This window comes from Ranitomeya imitator, chromosome 3 (genome assembly GCF_032444005.1).
Source record: "Ranitomeya imitator isolate aRanImi1 chromosome 3, aRanImi1.pri, whole genome shotgun sequence".
NCBI lineage: Eukaryota > Metazoa > Chordata > Amphibia > Anura > Dendrobatidae > Ranitomeya > Ranitomeya imitator.
Window position 1 is genome coordinate 43405817 of NC_091284.1, and position 22838 is coordinate 43428654.

General features: G+C 44.4%; 1 protein-coding gene across 2 annotated transcripts in view; it reads right to left on the reverse strand.

The window, feature by feature from the left end:
* SCAF4 (SR-related CTD associated factor 4) overlaps positions 1-22838 on the reverse strand; it is a 129659-nt gene that overhangs the window by 61909 nt on the left and 44912 nt on the right. Inside the window, exons 3-11 of one of the 2 annotated variants that reach the window (XM_069760837.1) lie at positions 20969-21013; positions 18847-19008; positions 18425-18560; positions 17858-18003; positions 7002-7148; positions 6821-6918; positions 4488-4611; positions 3073-3234; positions 1284-1363 (exon numbers count right to left, since the gene is read on the reverse strand). In XM_069760837.1, the coding sequence (XP_069616938.1) occupies positions 1284-1363; positions 3073-3234; positions 4488-4611; positions 6821-6918; positions 7002-7148; positions 17858-18003; positions 18425-18560; positions 18847-19008; positions 20969-21013 (1100 nt within the window). The remainder of the gene's footprint in view (positions 1-1283; positions 1364-3072; positions 3235-4487; positions 4612-6820; positions 6919-7001; positions 7149-17857; positions 18004-18424; positions 18561-18846; positions 19009-20968; positions 21014-22838) is intronic. The other variant, XM_069760839.1, reaches the window with a different exon arrangement.

The following is a 22838-nucleotide window of genomic DNA, read 5'->3' on the forward strand; positions in this document are numbered from 1 at the left end:
CCTTTATGCGATCATTCAGATGTGCTTCACCACTGCTATGTATAACAAAAGTAATGATCGCCGGCCATGAGCCGGCATTCACAGAAGTATCGTAATGACCGACTTCTAGCAGGAGTGGGTTAAACCCCGCTGTCAAGAGATTGACAGCGGGGTTTAACATGCTAAGGGATGGCATGGGAAAACAATCGGAGCATTGTGCGACTGCATCCAAAAATTGGATCACATGCACCCATACAAGTCTGTGGGTACATGTGAAACATCGTACTGCACTCAGATATCACCTCCGAGTGCAGTGTGAGTCCTGCAGATACCGGGAATGGAGGAGATGGAGAAATTTGTCAGTCTTTTCTGCACCCGTCCTTCGATTCTCTGATGTGAGAGGATCGGAGCACAGACACTCTGCTCATAGCAGAGCAAGAGCAGAGTGTCATTAGCGTCCTATCCTCTTGCATCAGATGTGATACACCAATGTGACTCCGGCCTAACAGCCGCAGGTGGAGATGTTCAACACACGTGACAACTGATTAAAATCAGTCATTAATGCTGAGAATTGCAAGCAGATACTTATTCATCATGCAATACCATCAGAGAGGCATCAGATTGGGATCATTGTCCTGATGCTGAATACATTTAAAGCCAAACATACAGCCAATGTTATTAAGAGTAATTAACACTCTTGCACAGCACTGCATGTAAAAGGGAGATAAGAGTTGGAAGGGCCCTCCAGGGTCATCCTATCCAACATCCCCCCTATGCTGGATACGCTAAACCATCTCAGACAGATGTCTGTCCAGCCTCTGCTTGAAGACTTCCATTGAAGGAGAACTCACCACCTCTCGTGGCAGCCTGTTCCACTCATTCATCACCCTCACTGTCAAAAGTGATCGGTCTAATGTTTGTAATTGCAATACAATACTAAGTAGAATATAAAAAATAAGTAAAAGATGTTAAAAGGGTATTCCCATCTTGCAGATATGCCATACTTAGTAGACCCCCATCATTTTACAAGTTGGGAATTGACTAATAAAAAAGGGAGAAAGCTGGATTTGTCCATCCAATAGACAGAAGAGCTTTGCACCACTGCCAAATACAATTGGGACCGATTTGAGGCATTACATTCCAGAACTGAAGCTAACCATGCAGTAATGCAGCCTCAAATTTGCAGCAATCCTTCACTGAGAGACGCAAGCACCAACCTAAATTTACTACATGTGCTTAAAAAAATAAATCAAATAAATAAAAAGGTTATAGCTCCCATTCCAGCACTCAGTGCAGCGGTGTACCTGGATGAAGACTTCTGACGATCTGTCATATGACGTTTGGATTCTTGGGCACTCGGCTCTTCTACTTCCATAGGAATATTCTAAGAGAAAAAAAAAAAACATTTTTAGACTTGCCTTGACAGGATAACAAAAAAAAGGTGGCTTAACATTGCTTGTGACTACAAGTTAACAACACATGCTATGAAGGTCATGTAATGCAGAAGCCTACAGATAAAAACCAAGTGAAATATGTAGTTTTTAGTGACGAACGAATATACTCGTTACTCGAGATTTCCCGAGCACGCTTGGGAGTCCTCAGAGTTTTTAGTACTCGGAGTTTTAGTTTTCATCGCCTCAGCTGAATGATTTACAGCTATTTGCAAGGCCAAGTACATGTGCGGGTTGCCTGGTTGCTAAGGAATCCCCACGTGTAATCAAGCTGTCTAGTAGATGTAAATCATTCAGCTGCGGCGAAAAAAACCTAAATCTCCGAGCACTCAAAAATACTCAGAGGACACCCGAACGTGCTCGGGAAATCTCGAGTAACGAGTATATTTGCTCATCATTGGTAGTTTTGTTAAAAGTGCTCCTGACAGCTGATTTATGCTGCCTGAACTATGGGAGGCATGAACCAAACACGTGTAATTTCAGGCAGGTAAATTTCATTCTAAATTGTTGCAGTGTTTCAAAGTAAAACATGCATTTAAAAAGGGGATCATGTTGTATAGGTAACTAGTCAAAAAAAATAGTCCACAGCGGCATCTCCCCGCCCACTACCCTGGAGTGACAGGTCTCCCCCTATACACACACGTAGGCTTATAGTAAGCCATATCTGCCTGAAATAAGAACCAGTGGTTTTCCTGGCTTTTGGATAAAGTCTGCAGTCATCCAATGTAGCTGCAAACTTGCAGTTCCTCACATCGCGATGTCAGGATTCTCTGGTGCCAGGAGCAGCAGGGCCAGTGACAAGTATAAGATTTGCATACATGTGGCCACGTGTTCACTAGACCTGAGTGAGGCCGGAGACTTTTAGTCTTAATATGAAAGGAAGTATGGAAGTTGCCTACTTACGATCACATGAAATGCCCATTCCGTGGTGAATCCTGACCGTGCACAATGTGCGCTCTGTTGAGTCACAATTCTGCAGTCACTGAGTGACTGCAGGTATGGACCTAAGGATTGGATAACCCCTTTAATCTCTAAAATATGAGCATGTGGCATGAAGATGGCCACCAATACAGTTGTGATAAACCGTGCTAAATTACAGTGCAGCGGAGTGAACAAGTTCAATGCTCTTGATGGTAAACACAAACCATTATGTGTGAACTTCAAATCCACAGGGAAAGACCAACTTAAAAGGGGTTGTCTATTACTGGACAACTCCTTCATGAATGCTTAAAGGGAACCGGTCATGTGAAAAACCTGCAGATGTGGGGTTAGTCTGCAGGTTAACAGTGTTCTAAAGCTGTGCAGCCACCACACTGAAAGCCAGCTGTCAGTCAGCGCTGGGGCGTGGTTATGGCCGCTGCTCATTATGCATGGAGTGAGGACTGAAGCCGCCCCGCCATGACTGAAGGTTTTCTGGTGGGTCACCATATGAGCTAGAACGATCGGCAGTCGCCAATTGCCTACAGTGGTCTCACAGCAAATGTCAAATATCAGGAGTAAAAACATCAGCATCGCAGGAGTGGCACGGCGCGCTGGTCGGCATGTATATATCTGTTTTATTCTAGGCACTTTGGCATTTACGTAGTGAACAACTCCTATTAGTTACAATGACAATACTGGAAAAAAAAGTGATTAGATTTACCGGCAGAGAATCAGTCAAGTTCTGCACATCATTCTGAGCTGAAAAAGTTGGCATAAATTGTTGAGGAGACTGCTGGGAAACTGCAGGTGGAACCATGGCAGGGTAATTCTGAGCTGGCATCATTCCAAAGCCAAGCATTTGCCCAGCTGGTGGAACTGGAGTCTAAATAAAATGAAAAAAAAAAATATAAAATAAGCCAAGGTAAGCTGCAAGAAAATAAAATTCAAACTTAAAAAGGACAGTTAAGTTGAATGCCATATTTTGCACTGCACATATTGATTCGGCTTCACATCAATATCCTTATGTTACAAGCGGATTTGCTGCAGACTTCACCCCACGTATTGAAGGGTGAAATCCACACAATATCTGCAACTTAAAGATGTGTTCTAAAATTGGTATAGTTAGACAGGATGAAAATAAGTTTGCAATCGATTTCCTTTTTCTAACGGAGGTCAATCTCCTGCAATTAGAGATTTTCTCTTTTATAGTGCACAGATGGTTTCCATGGAGACCAGCCTCTAGTGTGCAATAGTTACATTCCAGGGAAGGGGTCAACTCTTAACATCCCAGCCAGCAGCTATCTGTTCACCTCCCTCCTCTCCTTCTGAAAATATGCAGTTATAGTTCACCAGCCTGGTAGCTTCCAGAGCAAGTCTCCTAATCACAACTCTCTGCTCTGGCTGTTGAGATGTGTGCGTGTTCAAATGTTCAGTTATCTGTGTAAATTCAGGGATAAGGCTACGTGCACACGTTGCGGAAAGTATTGCGGATTTTTCCAGACTGATTTTGGTAAACCCACACTGCGGATTTACTGTGGAATTAGCGCGGATTTACACCTGCACATTCCTATTATGGAGCAGGTGTAAACCGCTGCGGAAACGGCACAAAATTGACAAGCTTCGGAATAAACAACGCAGCGTTTCCACGCGTTTTTTTCCGCAGCATGTGCACTGCGGATTTTGGTTTCTATAGGTTTACATGCTACTGTAAACGCATGGAAAACAGCTGCGAATCTGCAGCGGCCAATCCGCTGCAAATCCGCAGCGTGTGCACATACCTTAACAGTTTAGACTCTAAGCACACCATTGATGTCTGAAAGTGTTATGCAGAACTTGTGCTGGGCTTTATAGTTCTCTTAATACATTTTTATTCAAAGCTGTCATTCAGAGGAGAGCCCAGGCTACTAGAAACCAGGAAGCAAGAAAACAAAGGTAATTGCATTGCCCGTTAACTGCTGAGGAGACAACTTGAGAATATCCCTTTCATTTCGGAAACAGGAATTCACGCGTTTTGGTAAAACCATTAACAATTCTGTTACTGTACTATGATGCATATTCTTCAGCCAGAAAACCTAGATAAAAAATCTGCAGTGTAAAGGTCACATGCAAACAACACTGCTGAGTTATGGAGCATACCTGACTAAGTAGAGTTTCCTGTGTCATTCCCAACATCAGTGATTGAAATTGATCGATGTTTGACATTTGCTCTTGAATTTGTGCAAATGACACAGGGGGCTGCATGGCTTCTCCAGGAAACTGACTGAAATGCAATGACAGTATAAAAGATACACCAGCAACTACAAATAACTTATGAATAAAAGCTTTACTATCTGCATTTACAAAAGTTGTATGTATCAGTGCTGCGCGAGAACGGGAACATAGCACAAAAGCTCCTAGATGAAATCCTGTTACCAGAACATTCAGGAGTTTCTGCACAATGGAGACACTGCAGCCTCACATGCAACTCAAGATTAGATTGTGAGCCCCAATAGGAACAGGGCCAATGTCTGTAAAGCGCTGTGGAATTACCGTATTTTTCGGAGTACAAGATGCATTTTTTTCCCCAAAAAAAATTTGGTGGGAAAACAGGGGTGCCACTTATAGACAAAATGTACTTACCATTAGTGTGGCAGCAGCAGGAGTCGGGTGACTCTGCGGTGGTCTGAAGCTGCAGGGCGATGATCTCCCTCCCATCCCAGGCTGGTGCGGCAGGTTCGGTGGTGTGGGGGCTTTGACGACATTTTGTGACAGCCCAAAGACCTTGCACTTCTATTGCTGCGATGCTATGGCGTCCCAGAAAATGGCTGCCGAAAACGGCGCATGCGCAAATTGAGATCTCAATCTGCGCATGCACTGCCTCCGGCGGCCATTTTCCCGAAGGCCACAGCTTTGCAGCAATGGATATGTGGGGGCTCCAGGCTTTCATAAAATGTCGGCGGAGTCCTGTACCACCGCCGCCGCACCAGTCTGGGATGGGAGTCATATCATCGCTGGACCACTAAACACCCTTTGTGACCTCACTCCACCAGCGCTGCCAATCTCCACCCCGGTAAGCGAATTCGGAATGCAAGACCAAAAAATACGGTAATGGCGCTATATAAGTGACTAAAATAGTCACACAGAAAACATCTCACAAATCCTTTGAAAAGCCATTTACACTGGTAAGTAAGAATTTGGGCACCCCTGGTCAATATGACTTATTGTGAACAGTTAAGCAAGTTGATCAAAATCTCTCAAAGTTAAAGAGGACACATTTCCTTTGTATTGTAGGCAAAAAAAATATATTGTAATTTTTACATTTTAAAATTTACAAAAAGGAAAATGGGCCTGTGCAAAAGTTTAGGCACTCTGCATGGTTAGTACCTAGTATCACCTTTTTTGAAAGAATCACAGCTTGTAAAAGCTTTTTGTAGCCAGCAAAGAGTCTTCCAATTCTCGTTTGAGGGATTTTCATCCATTGTTCTAGTTTCAGAGGGCTAGGCAGCTGCTTAGAATACCGTATTTTTCGGACTATAAGACGCACCGGACCATAAGACGCACCCCAAATTTGGGGTGAAAATTGCAGAGAAAAAGATTTTTTATAAGATGGGGGTCCGTCTTATTGTCCGAATTTACAGTATCTTACCTGAAAGCTGGCGCGGTGGCAGAGCAGGGTCACAGGAGGCATGGTGTCGGCAGAGGTGGGGTGATGCGGTACGGCGTGCACCTGAGCAGGGTCCCTTCCTGCTTAGGTGGGCGACGCCACGGCCATTTTCCTGAAGTCCCGGGAAGCAGAGCACTCCATCTGCGCACGCGCGGCCTCAGGAAGATGGCCACCGATAAGCCGGTGAACCCGGCTCTGCTGCTCACATTGGATACCGGGCTGCTGCGTTACCTCACCTGTGGAAGGGACACTGCTCACGCCATACCGCTCATCATCCCCGCACCTCTGCCGCCGCCACCACACCACTGCCGGTAAGCCTGCATTACGTCTAAGACGCAACCCCCATTTTCCTCACATTTTTTGGGGGGAAAAAGTGCGTGTTATAGTCCGAAAAATACGGTAAACCATGGCTGCTGTTTTTTTTGGCACAACGTTAGAGGAGGCTGGGTCTTTATAAAGCTGGGAAAGTTGCATCACCTGGCCTCTCCTAATGATGCTAGTGAACAAACCATAACCCTAACAGGCTAAGTAAGGTCTGAAACCTTGGTCAAAGTTATCTGAGCACACAAACTTCCAAGGGTGAACAAACTTTTGCATCGGCCTATTTACCCTTTTGTAATTTTTAAAATGTAAAAAAGTTACAATATCTTTTTTGCCTAAAATACAAAGGAAAGATGTCATCTTCAACTTTAGCTCTTTCTGGGATAATTTTATTTTCAACCTGATTAACTATTCGCAGTAACAGTAATTTTGACCAGGGGTGCCCAAACATTTACATGATACTGTACAAGCTTGTCTCCTAACGAAGGGTCAGATCTCTACTTACAAAGGTGGCTGAGGTGGTGAAGCAGAGGGGCTGGCTGCCTCTTTCTTGGTCTCATCGACTGCTTCAGGCTCATCATCGTAATCAAATCTTTCGAGTAACTACAAAGAAAAACTTTGTTAACACATTGATTTATAAGTGCGGATGCCGGTTCTGATGTACAGATACTCCCGAGAAATGTTACCTTGTCGAAAGCAGTTTTCCGCTCGGTCTGATGGGACGATGGATGCATTTGAGAAGCCATTGCGTGTACTTGAGCATAAACATTTTCATCAACAACTGGAGACTGTGGTCTTGGAGGCTGCTGGAAAGTCTGCAGAATCTGCTGAAGCTTTAGTAAGACATGCACATAAGTATAAAAAAAAAAAAAAAAAAAATGCAGAAAATGGCAAACATCTCAAAAATGGCAAAACCAACTATCCAAAGTTGATGGGATTGTGCCTGGGAGAAGCCACTGAACAATGTGCGGAGGTGGAACAGCACAGCTCCTTTATAGTTTACATTCAGCAGTAGTTGGCAGATAGATGATTGGTGGGATGTAAAGTGATGGCCCCCAAATCTTAGCTCCGCTGCTCGATTAATCCACATATCCTCTCACTATTCCTAAACTCTGGAAATCTCTTTATTGGCTTTCAATTCCCTAACGAATCCAGTTCAAACTACCAACACAGACCTACTAGTCCATCCATATCCTGTCTGCTCCATGTATTTCTGAACTAATCTCTCGATATCTTCCCACAAGTACTCTCCAGTTCTCAAGATCTGCTTCTCTCATTCGCACTTCTCCCGAGCATCCCCAATCCTCTGGAGTTCTGCGCCGCAACACGACCAATTGTCTCCCACATTTGGAAATTTCAGACAGAACTTGGAAGCCAATCTCTTCAAGGGGATTTGGAGGTTTCGCACCCGGGTACATTTTTTTCACCTGTGGGAAGTTATACCATCCAGCTGCCATACCATCACCCCAGAGGACCCCTTTAAGCAAGCAGCGTCGTTGCCTACTGACCGAATACCACAGGTGGCGTCAAACAAACTTTATTCTTAAACTCCCTTTAAAAACCTTTCCCCTTACTTGGGTGCCCAGGGCCACGGACCGGGTCGCAGCCACCGTGATGTTCCCTTCAAGTACCGCACCCGGTACAGAGTACCCCACTGCCCTGGCGGGTGGCACAACTTGGCGTCAAAACAGGATGTACCCGGGGGCGAAACATCCTATAACCCTCTTCAAGAAAGCTACCAGCCTGCAATGAACCCGTTGCCAACTCAACACCACTGGCGCTAGTGCAACCACACCCAACCCCCCCCCCCTCCCTCCAAACCTACTGTCTCCTTCCCCCATTACCGTGTAGATTACAAGACCATGAGGACAGGATTATCTGCCCCTCTGTCATTGTTAGTCTGCTTATTGTAATTTGCATGAAATCCCTTTTCACATGTACAGCACTGTGAAATCAATGCTCTAAAAATGATCTGATCTTGATGACCTATCCTTGGATATAGTCCTGTACTTCTTTTGTAGACCCTAGTTCATAGTAAAAGGGTATCAATATAATTTAGAACTAAAATTTCCAAGACGTCCCTCCTGACAGCACCATGGAGGTTGTCATTCCATCCTTATAGGGACAGGAAACACACGAGAGGTTAATAGACCCCTCCCCACCCACCAGTGTTTTTCCTGTACCTGTAAAGACAGACGAGAGAAGACCTGGAAGGTCGGGGTTGGAGCTCCGGCACCTCCTGGATTACCTTGCGGGCTTAGGGGGATCGGGGGTCCATCCTTTCCTTTACCCTGTCAAGAGGTCCGGGGCCGACACCCACCTCCCAAAGGGGTGTTCCTGAGTCACATGCCCAGTTGAGTAGGGGTTCCAGGCTTGGTGCTGCTTCCCTACCAGCAAGGGCTCTCGCCATCCATCACCAGCAGCAGCATATGTCACTTCTGGGCGTGGCAAGAACTTCCGGGTGGAGGTCAGAGAAGACAAGGTAGGACAAAGGCTGCATTGATCTAGATGGGGCTGTGACAGAGAACCTCTGGATCAGCATGGAGGACTCAAAGGAATGTCGTTCCCTCTGAATCATCAATGATTGTGAGTAGCCTTAAAGGCAGGGGTACTATAACAGGATAATACCATGGGTTAGTAAGCTGTCCTGTATTTGCATTAGGAAAATACGTTATCAGCCACGATGACACCTGCACCCAAAAGGACCAGCAAATCCTCTGGAAAATCCAGGAGATGTGCCATCTGTAATAAGTTACTAGAGGCATGGGCTAAGCAGCTATGTGAAGCATGCACCCCTTAAGTCATCAAGGACGAGCAGTCTTTCTTTCTGACGAAAATGCGCACCATGGTTAGAGAGGCGGTCCAGGCTTCCATCTCGGGCCTCTTACCAGTCCAATCACCTCAGGGTCAAAGTCCCAAGAGACCAAGATGGGAAATGGAACAGTCCTCAGATGATGAGGCCCAGTCCATAAGCTCAGACCTTGAAGAAGGGGAGATTACCTCAGAACCTTCAGGTTGGGCAAGAGGTACTTCTCTTCAGATGACACAGATGAGCTACTGCAGACAGTTAGGAACACGATGCAGATAGAGGAATCCCAAAGACCTTAGTCAGTACAAGACAATGTTTAGAGGGCCTGAGATCACAGATAAACTGGGTTTTTCTAGTAAATGACCACATACGGACAATGATTATGGAAGAGTGGGACGACACCAAAAAGCTTTTTTTTCCCAATCCCTCGAGATTTCAGGCTCCATCTACCATTTGAGCTGTAAGATATAAAGACCGGGGACGAGATCGCAAAAATTGACGTTCCGGTGGCTAGAATGTCAAAAAAAGACTTCAATCCCCTTTGAAAATTATTCTAGCCAGACGGACTCCTTAAGAGGGCTTGGGAAGCATCAGCGGCAATCTTGAAAACTAATATTGATGACACATCAATTGTCAGATCCATGCACTTCTGGATCGACCAACTGGTGGATCAGTTAAGAGTGAAAACTTCTAGGAATACCATGTTAGAAGGTCTCCCCCTGTTAAAACTCACCACAGGGTGCTTGGCAGTATTTACAAAACTGGATGCCGAGATCGTGGCCTACCTGAAGCAGAGGGATGTGGTCATTGTCCCATACTGGGACAATTTTCTGCTGATATCCGGTCCAGAGGCAGAGCAGCTGTTAGTGATTTCTACTTTAGAAGGCTTACGTTGAATCCTAAACCAAGAAAAGTCAGATCTACTACCTGGAACCAGGAAGAAGATTCTGGGGGTTATTCTGGATTTCAGAGTCTTGCTTTTACCAGTGAAGAGCAAGATCCGGCTACTCCTTCAAAATTAGGTTTCCATAAGGACGGCAATGAGATTCTTTGGAACGCCAACAGCCTGCATATCGTGCTTTCGGTGGGGTGAGTTCCACACAAGGGGACTACAGAGAGACCTTTTCAACCTGGGACAGCAGACAGATGTCCTTGGACAAAGAGAAACATCTATTATCGGCATTGAAATGGGTCACTGAAATGGTGGACCTTTTCAAGGAACATCACGCAGGGAGTTCCTTAGATATTGTCCCCTTGCGTAACCATCGTCACGGATGCAAGCAAGGAAGGATGGGAAGCTCATCTAGAAGGAAAATATTTTCAAGGAATTTAGTCTCCAGACATCAAGATCCAGTCTTCAAAGTTCAGAGAATTACGGGCAGTTTGGGAAATCCTGAAGCGGAATCCGACCCGGTTCCAGGAACAAAATTGCAGATTACCTGAGCAGATGGAAAATCCAGTCCACCGAATGGGAACTAAGCGGAAAAATATTTCGTTATCTGTGTAGTCAGTGGGGAACCCCCCCAACTCGACCTCTTTGCAACCAGGAAGGACGCCAAAGTCCGAAGGTTCTACTCCCTCAATCCGGCAAACAACCCAGAAGGGATCGATGCCTTAAACCAGGTATAATAATTTTATTATTATTAATTTTATTTCTATAGTGCTGACATATTCCGCAGCACTTTACATTTTAGAGATGATTTCTACATACAGTAGGCATAACAATAAACACATAGATCAAAACAGATACCAAGAAGAATGAGGGCCCTGCTCGCAAGCTTACAATCTATGAGGAAAATGGGAAACACGAAAAGTGGATGGTAATTGCTTTAGTTGTTCGGACCAGCCATAAAGTAATAATCGGGTGTTCATGTAAAGCTGCATGAACCGGTTATCAGCCTAAGTATGCAACAATACAGACACAGAGGGCTATAAACTGCATAAACCATGTGAGAACATGATGCGAGGAACCTGGTAATGGTAAAAATTTTGAATGGGCAACACAGGGATAATTAGGTAAATGCATTGAGACGGTAGGCCAGTCTGAACAAATGGGTTTTTAGGGCACGCTTAAAACGGTGTGGATTGGGGATTAATCATATTAACCTGGGTAGTGCATTCCAAAGAATTGCCACGTGAAAAGTCTTGGAGACGGGAGTGGGAGGTTCTGATTGCTGATTGGGGAAAAGAGTTCCTATACGCCTCTACCACCATTGCCATGATCCCAAGAGTCCTCAGGAAGATCCAGGAGGAAGGAGCTTTGGTGATGTTAGTTCCATTTTGGCCAAGGAAAGCTGGTTTCCATTGCTGAGGAAGATGTCCTGGGGGCGGGGAGATCCACTCCTGTTACCAGAGGGAAGAACTGCTTTCCCAGGGACCAAGAAAGGAAGATCTTAATAGCCAAGTGTCTCTCCGACCAGGTGATCACTACGATCCAGGCCAGCCGTAAACCCGTCACTTGCGCAATTTACATTAAGATCTGGAAGAGGTTTTGTCTGGAATGTGGTAGCTCTTTCAGAGACTCTTCCCGGCCAAACATTCCAAAGACCCTGGATTTTCTCCAGGCAGGACTTCGAGCCAGAACGCTGAAGGTGCAGATAGGAGCCCCGAGTATCTTCTTCGATTACCCCCTGGCATCTCACCCATGGGTAGCGTGTTTTTCTAGAGCCATCCAGAGATTAAGGTCCACGATAAGGAAAATTGGTCCCTCCGTGGATTTACATCCAGTCCTCAACGCCATATGTAGGCCCCCTTATGAGCCGGTAAAAAAATTATTAACATAGCGAAGCTCACGGTCAGGACAGTCTTTAGTGGCCATCACTTCAGCTAAAAGACTGGGAGAGATTCAGGATATTTCAGTGCAGAACTCATATTCAGATCTTTGACGATCGTATAGTTCCAAGACTCAACCCAGTTTTTTTTTTTGCCAAACGTGGTTTCTTCTCAGAACTTATCGTATTTTTCGGATTATAAGACGCACTTTTATGATAGCCAAAGTTAGGGGGAAATGGGGGTGCGTTTTATAACCCGAACACTTGTTACCGAGAGGTCAGTGCTGCGGGCCCAGAGTTGGGCGTGTTGCGGTGGTGGTGGGGCGGTCCTGCTGCGAGTGTTGGCCCTGCGGTGGTGGTATGTATAGCAGCCGCCATTCTTCTTCTGGGGTCTGGCTTCTCAATCGGCGCAGATGGAGGAAAGCAGAGATCTCCATCCATCCTTACCTCTACGCGATGTCTGTAGGAAAATGGCGGCGGATGCTCTCAGCCCGGCCTCGATTAGGTCACCGTGGGTCAATGAAGCTGCATTTGCTGCAGCTCATTCACCAGTGGTTCTCAGACTGGACGGTCGCATATTGGTACCATTGAGGTTGAAATCTGATTCTCACCCAGACATGGATTACGGCGTGGGACAGCACGACAGACAGGTATGGTATATTATTGTTTTTTAATTTTAGTTTCATTACAGGAGATCGAACTCTTCGGTTGAATAGGTGTTTGATATATAAATAAAAAAGTAAAAAACTGTTTTATTTTATCTATCTATATAACCATCTAATGGGTACTTCCGTCTTTCTGTCAAACGGAAATACCGCGTCGCTGATTGGTCGCGGACGTCAGGCGACGGGCAATCAGCGACGGGCACAGTCCGGCCGCGAACTCGCCCCTTTCCACTCTCCGTCAGTGCCCCCCCCCCAGTCAGCGCTCACACAGGGTTAATGGCTGCGTTACGCCGCGGTGTAACGCAGTCCATTAACGCTGCCATTAACCCTGTGTGACCAACTATTTACTATTGATGCTGCCTATGCAGCATCAAGAGTAAAAAGATCTAATGTTAAAAATAATAAAACAAAAAAAATCATATTATCACCTCCCGGCGTCATCATCTCGCGAGACCGCAATGCATTCTTGGGACCGGAGCGTCGCAAGGAGCAACACTAAATGCCTGGGCTGGATCCGGGAGCCGCCGGAAGGTGAGTATATAACTTTATTTTCTTTTTTTAAACAGAGATACAGTGCCCACATTGCTATATACTACGTGGCCTGTGCTGTATTTCTCTGCTGTATTTGTGCATCATGAATCGTGGTATGTGTTAAAGAGGGGGGCCCACTGACACTCTTTCGCCTGGGGCCCTCAAAAACCTGGAGCAGGCCCTGTGGCTTCACTGATTGGTCGCGCCCGGCCGGCTCCTGTGTATAAATTGCATTATTCTCAAAACTTCATAAACTACATACATATTCTAGAATACCCTATGCGTTAGAATCGGGCCACCATCTAGTTTCTAATAAAAGACTTCATTCTGGCTGTTTCTTTGGATTAGTAGTGGATAACTGTCTTACAGACGCTTCTCCATTACTAAGCTGTGGACTTGACGTCACCTGACAATACAAAGGCGACATCAACCCCAACCGGGCATCTAATAGATGTGCCTTTTCTGGGCAGCTGCAGGCTGCTATTTTTAGGCTGAGGGGACAACTATATCAATGGCCCCTAACAGCCTGAGAATACCAGACCCCAGCTGTGAGTTTTAGCAAGGCTGGTTGCCAAAATGAGGGGGGACCCCACACAGTCCAGCCACGAATTGGCGCAGGATTTGAAACATGCTTCTCTGATTGGTCCCGGCCGGGTGCGACCAATCAGCGATATTGGAGCGGGATTTAAACCCCACTTTGCAGATTGGTTGCAGGTGGCCGGCCGCGACCAATCAGCAACAGGCACGGTCCGGCTGCGAATTGTCGCGGGATTTGAACCACACTTCGCTGATTGGTCGCTATTTTACTGGAAAATCCTGCGTATTCACTGCATTAATTCTTAAATCTTCATAAATAAACTACATAGATTCTAGAATACCCGATGCGTTAGAATCGGGCCACCATCTAGTTCTTGATAACCAACCTTGCTGAAGCTGAGGGTTGCAGCCCCCAGCTGTGAGTTTTGCCTGGCTGGTTCTAGAAAATACAGGGGAACCCACGGCAGGTTTTTCATTAATTTACTTAGTTATATTGCAGGTGGCAGGTGAGGAAAACCCCCCCATCATCCACTCCTGCTATCACTTCTCAGCGGCAGCAGGTATAGGTTGATTGGAATAGTAGTCCAAAAAGCCCCCACCTGCTGTCATTCTTCTGACTTGAATATAACTTATCGTTCTCCCCTGCTCGCGCCGATAGACGGGAGCCATCTTCAGCACCCAGCATCAGGGAAAAGCACTTACTGTAGCGTTTCTTCCCCGGCGCCGATGCGTGTCACACGGATGACATCCATGAGTGCGCGCCGTGTGCATGCGTGCAAGACGTTTTGCCGCCCATGCTGACGGTAAAAAACGGACATGTCTATGTGTGGGACACACGGTCTGTGAAAACACACTGACATGTGCACAGACCCATTCATTTGACTGGGTATATGTGTGTCAGTGTCTCCGATACGTGAAAACTGTCACCATACATACCAGAGTACCGGATGTGTGTAAGAGGCCTAAAGCTGAGGAGGGAGAGAAGAGCGATTCTCCTCCTCCTCTGCTGCCTCCCCCAATCACATATCTGTCCCGGCACACTATTTAATGTTGCAACTACGGTACTCACAAGTCCGAGATCCTTTTAGGAAAGGTGAGCAAATAACCCCCCATCATCCTTCAGAATATACTGTATCAATGGGTATACTCTGAAGAATGATGGGGTTCTAGACATATATAGTGTAAATATACACTGTAAGGCTATGTGCACACGTTCAGGATTTCTTGCAGAAAATTCCTGAGAAAAACCTGAAATTTTCTGCAAGAAATCTGCATGTGTTTTTTGCGCGTTTTTGCTTCAGACATTTCCCAATGCATTTTATAGTGGGAAGTCCACCAAAAAAACCCACAAAATTAATGAACATGCTGCGTTTACCGCGATGCGTTTTTTTCGCAGAAATAAAACACATCATGTGCATAAAACATGCGGAATTCATTCTAAATTATGGGATGCTTATTGTATGCTTTTTTTGCGGTTCTATAGCGTTTTATCGTGAAAAAAATGCGAAAAATCAGCAATGTGTGCACACAGCCTAATGCAGTTTCCAGTGTTTATTGCAAATGTGACTACCACCTGCCTCATCTTTCAGAATACATCCATGTATACAGTAAGTGGGTGTATTCCTGAGGATGAGGGGGTGGTAGTCACAATATACGGTACTGCAATCCACAGATCCCCATAATATAGCGTCATCCACAGATAATATTTTTGTATTTTATTAAAGGTTTCTGCACTAATATATATATATATATATATATATATATATATATATATATATATGTATATGTATATGTATATGTATATGTATATGTATATGTATATGTATATATATGTATATATATATATATATATATATATATATATATATATATATATATATATATATATATATATATATATATATATATATATTTATATTTATAAAGCGAAAAATACTTCCCCTCCTTCTGCCAGGCCCCTAAAAACCTTAAAGAGAAATTCTTCCACTCTCTGGATGTTAGGCGGGCAGTCATTAACTATCACCTTAAAGAGAAATTCTTCCACTCTCTGGATGTTAGGCGGGCAGTCATTAACTATCTGGAAGCCACTTGTGAGTGGAGACAGAACACTAATCTGTTTGTATAGTATGCGGGGAAAAAGCATCAAAATCTTCTTTAGCTAGATTGATATCAACCATCATCTCACTAGCATACAAGGCCGAGAAACTGCCCGTTTCCGAGGGCCTCAGGGCCCATTTCACCAGAGTGGTAGCAACATCATGGGCCGAAAGGGCAGGGGACCAGGTAGATCAGAATTGTAGAGCAGCTACATGGTCTAGCTTAAAGGGACTCTGTCACCTGAATTTGGAGGGAACAATCTTCAGCCATGGAGGCGGGGTTTTCGGGTGTTTGATTCACCCTTTCCTTACTCGCTGGCTGCATGCTGGCTGCAATATTGGATTGAAGTTCATTCTCTGTCCTCCGTAGTACATGCAATCTTGTCTTGCTCAGGCGTGTACTATGGAGGACAGAGAATGAACTTCAATCCAATATTGCAGCCAGCATGCAGCCGGGGGGTAAGGAAAGGGTGAATCAAACACCCGAAAACCCCGCCCCTATGGCTGAAGATTGTTCCCTCCAAATTCAGGTGACAGAGTCCCTTTAAGCACATTTTGTAGGCATTACAAACTAGATACGTTGGTGGGTAGCCAGATGGCCTTCAGTCAGAAGGTTCTGCAGGCAGTAGTCCCACCCTAGAGATAGAGTACTTTGGTATTTTCCATGGTGCTGTCAGGAGGGACGTCCTGGAAAATGAGGATTAGACCTACAGTTTCCAGGAGTCCATCCTGACAGCACTGGTAATTCCCTCCCTTAAGTTTTGTATTGGTGATGATTAACTTGTACAGAATTTCAATAAATAAGAATTGCATCCATCCTGGTGTGGTACTTGGAAAATCACTGGTGGGTTTGGGTGGGGAGAGGTCTTTTACCCTCTTGTACGTTTTCTGCCCCTATAAGGATGGAAGGACAATCTCCATGGTGCTGTTAGGATGGACTCCTGGAAACATTATTACCGGTAGGGCTAATTCCCAGATTTTTGTTGTTTTTTTTACTAAAATGTCTACAATTTTCCGCAGGTTCTACACTAACTTTTTTTCTGTAAGAGCAACTATAGTCTATGCACCAACATCTTCAGTAAATATAGGACAGCAGAAGCGCATTTACTTGCTGAATTTACTCTATTTCTGCTCAGAAGTCAGATAATACTCACATGTAAATGCAAACTGCCTTCCATTATGGATGCGCTCAAGAGCACACATTTTGCTGCACTAAATTCATAGCGTTTAGGCTACGTTCACACTAGCGTTCTGCTAGTGTGCGTCGCCTTAGCGTCGGGCGACGCAGCGGCGACGCACGCCTCATGCGCCCCTATGTTTAACATGGGGGACGCATGCGTTTTTGTGTGTTGCGTTTTGCAACACTTGCGTCTTTTTTGCCGCTAGCGTCGGACCAAGAAAACGCAACAAGTTGCATTTTTTCTTGCGTCCGATTTTCGGCAAAAAACGACGCACGCGTCGCAAAACGCAGCGTTTTTGCGTGCGTTTTGCCGCGTTTTTGTGTGCGTCGTGCGTTGCGTCGCCGACGCAGCGGCGCGCAACGCTAGTCTGAACGTAGCCTAACATGTACCTGAAATAATTACTTTTGATACGGGGATTGAGGGGCCAAACCATGAAAGTCTCAAACCTACTGAAATGTGTCTGAATAGACATGAGTACATTTACGGACATTGTCAGATCCATTCCCATCTAGAGCAAAGGCACAAATCATATAATGAGAGGAGCATCATAGGTTTTATACTAGCTATTACAAGCTAGATGAGGACAGGGATGAGGAGCCCCTTCATACCAGGGACAGGGACGAAGGGGCCCGTTCATACCAGGATGGGGAAGATTAAGTACAGAATTGACCACTTTTTTTGCTTCAGTTCTTTTTATTATAATTTCCTCCTTTTAATCCTAGGTGCGTCTTATGGTCTGGAACGTCTTATAGTCCGAAAAATATGGTATATCTGTTCTACATTATTAATCCTATACAACCCTTTAGTGGTTTCTTTTGTGTAATTATCCTGATTTTATTTAATGATCTAATTAAGATCAGATCAATCTGCATATATTTGTTATACTAGTAAGAACAGGAAAACGAAGGCAAGGAAAAGTAACATGCAAGTATAATGGATAGGAATGACGTACCTGCTGCCCTTGACTGCTTTGAAACAACTGAGCTACAGCAGCAAAAGCATCCGAGTCAGGTAACTGAGGTACAGCCACAGCAGGGACAGCGCTTAAGGCCTCATCGAGAGCATCTGTATGTAAAGTTGGAGGAGGAGGGGAAGCTCCTAGAGAAAAAAAAAAAAAAGATTAAAACAATCAGATCGCATGATGAACAAGCGTATTCACATGGAAAAATTATTTTTTGAGCAGCGCACAGTCTTGTGTGAACAAGTCTCGTGCTGCTGAGAACTATAACAGCCTATGTGCATGAGTGATTTATTAAATAGTTATTGTGGCCCATCTGTGAAAATGACCATTAACTGGAGGTCATTTAGTGCCACTGGTCAATCCGTTAAAAATGGACCCTCAGACTGCCAATTGTTTGTGCTGCAAGTGAAAAAGAGCAACAGGGCTGCCTGGCTTGGACAAGTGACGCTTACTGTTCCAATGGCTTGGTTACCTGGCACAAAGTACTATTCCTTCAAATCGGGATCAATAAAGTGTATCATATCATTTGTCACTCAATATAATACACAAAGGACCTACCTTCTTCATTAGCAGAACTATCAGCCAACAGATCAGCAGGTGCCGCCTCTGCGGCCATATCCAGCAATGGTTGAATTATCTCTATTTTAAATACTCCATTTTTTTGCCACAAGTTTAACACACGGACAATTTTACTCTAGAAAAGTGGAAGAGAGAGTTAGCTGCACACACTTCAATAAATGCCTACTTTTGACAAGACACTTAAAATAACCCATAGAAAAGGCAAATTACAAAGTTACAAGATAATTTACCAGAGTCAATTATCAAGAGGACACTAGAGGTTTTCACTTAAAAAAAAAAAAGCAACAATGAAAGAAAGGAAATCATCAAGAGGCCATTTATACAGTGACACGAGTCTACAGGAGCAGTAATATTAACCCAGCTCGGCCCATTTCATAGAGGTTACGATGTTCATGCACTACCTTGTCTTCTGTTGGACAGAGATACAAACACTGGAACGTTGCCGTTAGGTTCTTGGTGAATCTTGGACCAAATACATCTTTGTCAATTCCAAACTGATGGCGAGATTGCCGAACAATTGAGTCAATGACATATAACCCTGGTACTTTATATTCTGGTTTACACTAAAAAAAGAAAAAAAAAATCATACTAGGTGGAAGAGCAAAGTCAGAACGAGCAAGGTAATAATATTCAAGTTCATCAAGAGAATGCATTTTGGCACATATAAAAACGGCATTGGTAAGCCTTTTCTGGTTAACTTGCAAATTGGTCAGATTGTAGCGATAAAGACCACTTGTTCATAAGACCTGATCATTAGAAATGGCAATTTTAGTCTGCAAATTGAACAAATCTCTACATCTATTGCTTTTCGGCTAGTTTTTTTTTGGTGTGTGTGATGTGTCCAATACACGTGAATGAAACAAGGCTTACATGGGTATTTTCCATCTGATGTCTTCAGGGTATGTCCATAAAACAGGTTAAGGCTGTGTGCCCACGTTGCTTTTTTTTATGCGTTTCTGCCACATTTTTTTGCCACAGCGGAAACGCATAAACTCCCATGCAATCCTATGGGATTCCGCAGTTGCTGTGCCCATGCTGTGGATTTTCCCGCTGCGGAATAGCATAGCAGTGAAATCCGCAGCATGTTCATTATTTATATGGAATTGCGGTGATTCCGCAGCCATAGGATTGCATTGAAACGCTCACTTTACGCATGTGGCTATTCCCACCATGCGTAAAGTGAGCGCTTCATGTGCGGATGGTACCTGGGTCTGGAGAAGAGGAAACTCTCCTCCAGGCCCTGGATACAATATCCCTGTAAAAAAAAAAAAAATAAATAAAAATATGGATATACTTACCTTCCAATGGCCCCGAGTCCTCCCGGCTCTCAGCGGTGCACGCGGCGGCTTCCGTTCCCAGGGATGCATTGCGTGATTCACCTGAGATGACGTTGCGGTCAGGCGACCGTGACGTCACAAAAGTCCTTCGCGCAAGGCATCCCTGGGAACGTACCGGGAGCATCGCTGAGGAGGTCGGGGGCCGTCGGAATGTGAGAATAACCATATTTTTTTTTATTATTATTTTTAACATTCTATCTTTTACTATTTATGCTGCATAAGCAGCATCAATAGTAAAAAGTTGGTCACACTTGTCAAGCACTATACTTGTGAATCACTTTTCCAAGCGATGCTTCAAATCGCTTGGAAAAGCGCAAGCTAAAAACGCTTGCAAAACGCTTGTGTTTTGTGGGAAAACAAAATGCGAATTCCGCATGCGTTTTACCCGCTGCAGGGAGTTGTGGAAATGCTGCAGACATTTCCGCAGCATTTCTGCAACGTGGGCACACAGCCTAAAAGGACAGAGATGGGGCTTTAATTTTTTTTAACACCTAAGGATTAGAATAACCAGGGGTCTGGGTCTCCTGATCAGCACTCCATGGGGTGCAGCTCATTGTATTTTATGGGAGATAAGGAAATTCCAGATTATTTCACAATTTCAGTAAACTGCAGGTGAAAGCACCAGAGACATGGACTGCGACCTCTCCAGTCCATCTGGAGTGCCACACTGACGTTTTAAGTTCCCCTGTTCTACATTGTGCAAGCAAGGGTGTCTTAAAAAGAACGTTACTTATCAGATATCCTGTGGCTATGCCAAGTGGCACAGGTGGGAATACAGATAGAAGGAGCACTAGAAAATCCTAGTCATGCAGCTCCACCTGAGGTCTTTACTAGACTAAAACTAAAGGGCCTGTGCACATGTTGCAGATTTGTCTTTTTCTGCGCAGACCTGTCACAAAACCCGAATGGCTTCCTGATGCCAGAAAAGTGAATATTCTTGTGCAGCATTTTTCAGCCATTTGACCGACACACTGACAAATCAAAGAACTGCTCACCAATTTTTGACCATGACATTTGGACAATTTTCATCCAATAATGTAACTATACAGTTCGTTAGTGAAGATACCCCTTCTTTTCTGTTTGGTTTTCTTGTTTTTTGAGTTATATAATCTACATATACATTTTTCAGAATAAAGACTTGATGGAAACTGCATACAATCAGTAAAAAGCAATTGAGGATTTTCACCTTTTTGATGAACTTTTCTACAATCTGGACCACGTGTTTATAAAGCTGTTGAGAAAGTATAAAATAAAAACAAGTTCATGAGAATTGCATTTTAGAGCATGCATTGCTATAGTACAGAGCACAACTGAAAGAAATTTTTTATTTCCACTGCACTTTACAATTCAGATGGGAGACATACAAATAGTTCAATGTACAGTGAAGGAAGTAAGTATTTGATCCCTTGCTGATTTTGTAACTTTGCCCACTGACAAAAACATGAACAGTCTAATTTTAAGGGTAGGTTAATTTTAACATTGAGAGATAGAATATCAAAAATAAAATCCAGAAAATCATAATGTATAAATTATATAAATGTATTTGCATTTTGCAGTAAGAAATAAATATTTGATCCCATACTAACCATTAAGAGTTCTGGCTTCTACAGACCAGTTAGATCAGGGGTGGGGAACGTCCGGCCCCACAGGCCGTATATGGCCCGCAATATCATCTGGTGCGGCCCGCAGCTATTTTGCCCGTTTTGGGCCGCGGGCCCTTTAATTCTTCAGGGGTGCGCACGGTATTGTGTCCGACATGTATTGAATAAGGGGTAGTAAAAAAAGGGCGGCCTCCAGCACCTCACCCTGGACTACAAGTCCCTTCATGCCCCGCTTCTCACAGACACCGCGCATGTGCAGAGCCTTCCCGATTCAAAGTTTGGAGCTTTTCAGCTGGCAGCCCTTGGCCCATCATGTAGGTGCAGAAAATGCAAAATCCCCCTCCCCTGATGCATATGAGGGTGCTTGAGTGCAGGCAGCTGGGGGCCAGTGCATTAGTAAGTTTGAGCATTTCCTGTTTGCTGGCTGCCCTTCTGCAGAGTTCCTGCAAGGCAGGGCTTCCATGCAACACTGGAGATCACCACACCTAGTGCAAGCGGACATGGCTGCACTGGCATGTACTCTGCAAAAACTGCACATCCACCTGCAAGCAGGCAGCAAGCAACTGGTTAAACATTGCATGCACACTTAATTTTTAATACTTTTTTCCTTGCTTTTTTTTTTTTTCCATGGTTGCAGCTTATGCATTTACTACTTAGCATTTTCCTTATTTTTTTACATGCTCATTTATTCATTTATAATTTTATTTTGCACAGTTACCAATTATTTCTTGTGCACTTATATTTGCAGGCATTTACTATTTTTTTTATGGTATATATGTTTTATAATTTTGCAGCTGAATTTTTTTCTTTTTGCAAGTTATTTTGTATTTGCATTAACTTTTTTTTTTTTGCGCACACACAATGTGCAATTTTTATTTATTTATTAAAATTTTCCACGGCTGCCAAATATGCCCCGTCGCTTTTCCTGGGTGCACTGTGAGGAGACATGCATTGAAATATGCATAATTTTTATACAGCCCCCGAACACTAATATAAAATTCCAAATGGCCCTTGGCAGAAAAAAAAAAAAGTTTCCCCACCCCTGAGTTAGATGCTCCTAATCAACTTTTTACCTGCATTAACCCCTTTCTGACCTCGGACGGGATAGTACGTCCGAGGTCAGATCCCCTGCTTTGATGCAGGGCTCCGCGGTGAGCCCGCATCAAAGCCGGGACATGTCAGCTGTTTTGAACAGTTGACATGTGCCCGTAATAGGCGCGGGCAGAATCGCGATCTGCCTGCGCCTATTAACTAGTTAAATGCCGCTGTCAAACGCAGACAGCGGCATTTAACTACCGCATCCGGACGGGCGGCCGGAAATGACGTCATCGCCGACTCCCGTCACATGATCGGAGGTCGGCGATTCTTCAGAATGGTAACCATAGAGGTCCTTGAGACCTCTATGGTTACTGATCGCCGGTAGCTGTGAGCGCCACCCTGTGGTCGGCGCTCACA